At 40.1% G+C, this 6,000-nt stretch overlaps 1 protein-coding gene across 6 annotated transcripts in view; it reads left to right on the forward strand.

The window, feature by feature from the left end:
• NDC1 (NDC1 transmembrane nucleoporin) overlaps positions 1 to 5,528 on the forward strand; it is a 28,475-nt gene extending 22,947 nt beyond the window's left edge. For all 6 annotated transcript variants that reach the window (XM_087719633.1, XM_087719637.1, XM_087719635.1 and 3 more), the window contains 3 exons: positions 924 to 1,024; positions 4,065 to 4,225; positions 5,226 to 5,528. In XM_087719633.1, the coding sequence (XP_087575759.1) occupies positions 924 to 1,024; positions 4,065 to 4,225; positions 5,226 to 5,289 (326 nt within the window). In that variant the 3' untranslated portion in view covers positions 5,290 to 5,528. The remainder of the gene's footprint in view (positions 1 to 923; positions 1,025 to 4,064; positions 4,226 to 5,225) is intronic.
• The last annotated feature ends 472 nt before the right edge of the window (positions 5,529 to 6,000 follow it).

Genomic DNA, 6,000 nt, shown 5'->3' on the forward strand with positions numbered 1-6,000 from the left:
TGGTATCCAAATCAAACTATGCTTGATAGCAGTCTGAGTAATTTTAAGAAGGGGAATGTCTCAATAGCTCATGGCAGTGGCCTCTTCCTCTATGTAGGAGTTAGGAAGAGTCTCTACTGATTCAAAATTTCTTATCAGTTTCATGATTAGGGAGGAGGGATTTTTTCTAATTAGGTTTTGGCAGAATTGGGCTTCAAAGTTTTCCACAGATTGAGGAGAATACATTAGCCTTTGGGGAGTGGAAATGCCACCAAGCTTCCTTTTCTCTGTTCTCTGGAGTTGTGATCAGAGGTCGTATTCAGCAGTTTCTGGAGAACCGGTAGCAGAAATTTTGAGATGTTTGAAGAACCGGTAAATGCCACCTCTGACTGGCCCCGTCCCCATCTATTCTCAAGCTCCCGAGTCCCAGCTGATCGGGATGGAATTGGGATTTTGCAGTAACCTTCCCCTGCAGTGGGGAGGGAATGGAGATTTTACAGTATCCTTCCCCTGCCACACCCACCAAGCCACATCACTCCCACCAAGCCACACCCACAGAACTGGTAGTAAAAAAAAATGAATCCCACCACTGGTCCTGAGGAGAGGGTAGATATATTTTTTCTGGGGGATACAATATCAGCTGTGCATATTTTGAACATATTGATTTGTTACAGTATCTGAAATGTTTCTTGTTAGTGTACAAATACTTCAACACCCAGAATTCTCGCAATGACCATGTTGGCTGGGAAATTCAGAGAGTTGAGATTTAGAAATCCGGTAGCTCTCCAAGTTAAGGGGAGATTGGTTTTACATTCTTGGAAAGAAAGAATAGTGAAAATAAATATCAAACTTTTGTAAATTAAGAGCCCCATGAAAAAACACTGCAATCTTAAATTTCATAATATTTAACCGGTTGGAATTAAAAATTACTCTTTTTTCTGAAGGTTTATCACATCTTGTAGCAACCTCATTTACTGAAGATAGGTATGGTGTTGTTCAGACGACACTGCCAGCAATTCTGACTACTTTGCTAACTCTTCAGGAGGTAAGGAGCCTTAATTCTTTTCACAGAAAAGAAGTATGAAGTCATAACATACTACTAGAAAAATGATTATGTGCTGTTTCTTTTAAAGTCTATTAAATGTTTTTCCTATAGTTAAAGTGGGTATATTGGTTAGGCTAAAATCAAAAAGATGCTTTTAAGGGTAAAGCGGGCTGTGATTGTAGCACTTCTTCTGCAGCACCTTAAAACAGCTATATCTTTTTTTGAGATCACATAGCTACAGAGCTATGTATGTACATAGCTGGAGAATTCGTATTTGATTTAAGGAGCTGCAGACAAGTGCTTTCCTCCTGTCCTTATACTTTCTGAAACGTTTTTTTGGCCTTTCAGTGGAAAGCATGCAAAACCCGTTATTCTGTTTTTATCCTCTATAAGTCTAGTGTTAGTTGTTTAAACAATATTGGGCAGAACAGTATTTTTTGATTGACAAAATGTAATTCTATTCCTCATGGGGCTTGGCCTCCAAAGTTGATACTAGCATTTTCATCATTTAGGGCAGCGGTTCCCAAACTTTTTCAGTCCACCACCCCCTTGGTATTACAAATTGATCCTCAGTGCCCCCCACCCAGTGGTGGAATTCAATTTTTTTTTACTACCAGTTCTGTGGGCGTGGCTTGGTGGGCGTGGTTGGGAGGGTCATATGATTGGGCGGTTTGCACAACAGAAGGAAGATAGTAACAGTAAAATTCAAAACTGTAACAATTAATTGCACGTTTATTCAAAATCCACATGCGCACACGCTCACAACCAGCAAACCGGTTGTTAAAGGTAAATGAAGCCCACTTCTGGATCAATTGTGATCATAAGTCAAGGACTACAATTATATGTATAATTATTGCAGGTAATTGCTGTAGTCTAGCAAGATTGTAGGTGAGCAACAATAAAGAATGCAATAAGGAACGCAAGAGGTGTCTTGTGAACACTGGAGAGATGTGCCAGTGCCTCCCAACACTGGAGAGATGTGCCACTTCCCAAATTCATTTTTGTTCCCCACAATAGGTTGCTGATCTCAAAATAATGGATAATAAGCAATACTAATTTGCACTTTGTAGCTATGGTTGAAATAATATGGACTTATGAAGAAAATGCCACTTTATAGCTAGTACAACTGATGATTAAAGATATTTCACTCATTAATGGGAATGAGATCAGGGCAATGACAATTCATTTTGTGGGGGAAACACAAGGATGTAGTCAGGTCATGATGTTAAACTGCACTGTAAGCTACTTTTGAAAGGTGTGTCAATGCTTGAGAACCACTTGTCTCAATTCCACAAACTATTCTGAACAAAATGTTCCTCCCCCTTTTAGCAGATCAGCCAGACAGCTAATGCTATAAAAATTATTACTAATTTAAAACACATTTTCTGGAGTATTTCCAGCAGTGGGCAAGATTAAGATTGTTTATTAATCAGATGATTTTAAAAAGAATCCTATTAACAATACTAATAGTATAGAAAAAAATGTGCATCTATGAAGTAGCTGCAAAATCATGCCCTGCTCCAGCATGAAAGGATTACAATCCACAACCTCTTTTGTATGCTGTTCAATCCTTATTTACATAAGAAAGTAGCCCAAGCGGAGTAGACACTCTTCCCCTTAGAATCACATTCCAAAATTTCAGCTTCCCCTGCAATTTTTTACGGAGGCAGCAGCTCAGTTTCTACACAGCATATGGGACAGGACCTTCGGCTCTTGCGAAGCTGTTCACCCACACGCCCATTCGTTAAATAACCGGGCCGCGGAGAAGGAAGGGGGCAAAGCTGTCGAGAAGCGGGGAAGACAACTCCATCGCTATGTTTAGGGGTTCATGGCTGCCCCCCCTGCAGCTGGAGCAGCAGTTTTAACTGCCAGTCTCGCACGCTGAAGAAGAACCCAGCCCTTCCACCTGTTGAAGGCGCACGCGAGACCTGAGCTTCCCAAAGGTGCGGCATTGCCGGTTCCTGGTGAGGCGAGACTGAGCCACCACTTCCACACAAGCCACGCAGGGAAGGACTCTTGCTTTCGGTCCCATCGCATTCCCTTCCGCGCCTGCGCGCTAAGCTAGGCAAGTCGAGAGTACAGTACAGCAGAACACCTCCAGCACTCCTGCCACCTCCCTTGCCTCTTACCGCCCCCATACAACCCCCCTTGCCTCGTAGCGCCCCCCTAAGTCATCCCACCCACCCCCAGGGGGCAGTACCACCCACTTTGGGAGCCACTGGTTTAGGACTTACCACAGTTGGTTTGCATTGGAGAAGACACGGAAAGAATTTGCACAAAAAATATCTAAATTATTAAACTTGTATTAGCTTAGTTAGTTTTCTGGGCATTATTTTCCTTGGTTCCTTGTGGTTCATTAAATATTGGAATAGTATGTGTGTAGCCCTTGAAATTTGTAAATCATGATTTATTGATAATTACTTTTTATAGACTGGCTTAGCATGGACAATGTCTAGCAATTAACAGTCATTTTCTCATAAGGGAAATTTTTTTTTTAAAGAATTGAATTATGTTAGTTAATTTTTAGAACCTTGATCTTTCTGATTTCTGAATTGTTTTAATACCTTTGATAAACATTTAGTATTTACTAAATGTGTTGGGTCATCTTTCAGAGATACTTTTTTATCCAAACAGAGAAACAGAATGATGATATATGGGCAAAAAACACTGGGAGCAGGAGTGTTTTTGGCTTCTGATTTCCTACTGGCTTCCCAATTGACGTTGCTTGTGGGAAACTGGCAGGGAGTATCAGAAATATTATGTGGCTGAGTGTGGTGGCCCTGCACTAGCCAAAAGTTTGCAAATACAACTGATCTGAAATTCTTTGAAATTCAATTCCATAAAAGTAAGGAATTTCTTATTTTGTACGCATCCTTCAAGTTAACACATTTTAAGTACGTTGATTAAAAAATCATTGCCTTATAGTGTACTATTTTGGATAATTGAAGCTTACAAACAGACAAGAGTTTTAGTAGTACGTAAATTGTCACATAAGACTTTAAATGTCAGCATGTTTATTGGATTTTTTTTTTCATTCTAGGTTGTAGACAAACACTTCAAACTTCCTCATGTTTCCAGCAAACCTCCCAAAACTTCAGGAAATCTTGCAGACACTTCCTACAAGACCCTTCGATTTGCTTTGAGATCATCACTAAAAACTGCAATCTATCGGATAACCACCACCTTTGGAGAACATTTAAAGTGAGTTTGAAGGATCTAAAACTGTATTCGTGTTCATTTACTAATGTGCTAAAATATATTATGGATGAATGAAAACCGTGATGGATTGTTATTGGGAAAGATGGGAGGAACACTATCTACACTACCTTGAGCTCCTGAAGAAAATATGGACTTTAATGATCACATTGAAATGTCTATGGAGATTCTCAATCATCTAGATCAGTGTTTCTCAACCTTGGCAACTTGAAGATGTCCGGACTTCAACTCCCAGAATTCCCCAGCCAGCGAATAGCCAAGGTTGAGAATCACTGATCTAGATCATGGTTGTTCCAAAGAGATTTTTCAAAAAGCCTTTTTTCTTTGGTTTTTTTCTTTGAAAACATTTCACTTCTCATCTAAAAAGCTTCTTCAGTTCTAACTGGTGGGGAATAAAAGGATTTATGTGCTTCTGGATATAACCAGATGACTGCAAAGAATATAAAAAGGAAAAAAAAACCAAGAAAGGCCAGTTGCCTTTTGGAAAAAGCACCTTCAGAACATCACAACGAAATGTAATGCATTGTTATATCAATTAAATAAGTATTACAAAGAACAGCAGCCACAACTAAGCCTGTTTTACCTATCTAAAAAAAAGTCTATACTTCCTCTGAGCTTGTATTGAAAATAATTTGGAGTGAGCTTAAGTACATTCAGCTGAACATGCTTGAGATCCTTAGATTCAGGGTGGAAACACTGAAGTAGAGCCAGCAAGGCAGGTACCCTGGAGGCAAGTGCTCTTCAGACATGTGCTCTTAACAAATGTCTGAATAGGGCTTAAAGCCATGTCAGGATTGGAGGAAATAACTCACATCTGAATTTGCTTTCTTAATTTTCTTATTTTGGATCCCTTTTTTTCAGCCAAGGCTATTTAGAAAAATGTTCCAGGAGGTCATCACAACTTTTTATAGTGCGTATTTTAATGCATCTTGGAACAGGTTTTGCAAAATATGTTTTCTGATCTCTCTCTGTCTCTCTTTTTTAGTGCAGTGCAAGTGTCTTCAGAACATAAGAAAAGACTGCAGCAGTTCTTGGACTTCAAGGAATAATAGAGAAGCCAAATTGCACATACTATTGGAGATGGATAGTAAGGTTGCAGCAATCTCTGGTCAAAACAAAATTAAAGTGACTTGATCTATCATACTGGCTTCTCAAATATGTACTTTTTTTCCTTTTTGGCAACTCATAAGTTGATGTGTATGTATTTTGTAATACATATACATGTATTTTTTAAATTTTGGGATTGTTTCACTCTGATATTTTGTATAATAAAAAGATATTTAAAGTACATGCACTTTGGACTAATTGAATAATATTTTGATTTAATATACTTCCTGAGGCTATTGATCCTCTATGATTTGACTTTGCATTGGTAACTGTTGAGAAAAGTTAAATTCTCACAGATCTGATTGTCACCCAGTTGCCACATACATACAGATAAAATAGGCTTCCAGAGTTTATGGCAGCGGTCTCAAGCTGTGGGTCGCAACCTCTTTGGGGGTCGAATGATCCTTTCACAGGGGTTGCCTAAGACCATCCACCTCCACCGGCGTCATCCATGTTCAGGAGCGCGTCCTGAAGCGGCAGGTGCATGAAGAGCACTGGATGGCGAAGCAGCCTTGGCTCTGACGGACGTCTGAAGTGAGCGCGGTCGGCAGTGCTGCTTCAGCCCAGTCGCCTGCACAGGGGATCGAAGACGCCCAGAGAGCAGGAGACCGGCAGGGCAGTCGGGCCACCTGCTTCAGCCAGCAGGACAGGCT

The sequence above is a fragment of the Thamnophis sirtalis genome, unplaced genomic scaffold (assembly GCF_051295495.1).
Source record: "Thamnophis sirtalis isolate CommonGarterSnake01/CBP01778 unplaced genomic scaffold, rThaSir2_p1.2 scaffold_7, whole genome shotgun sequence".
Taxonomy (NCBI): Eukaryota; Metazoa; Chordata; class Lepidosauria; order Squamata; family Natricidae; genus Thamnophis; species Thamnophis sirtalis.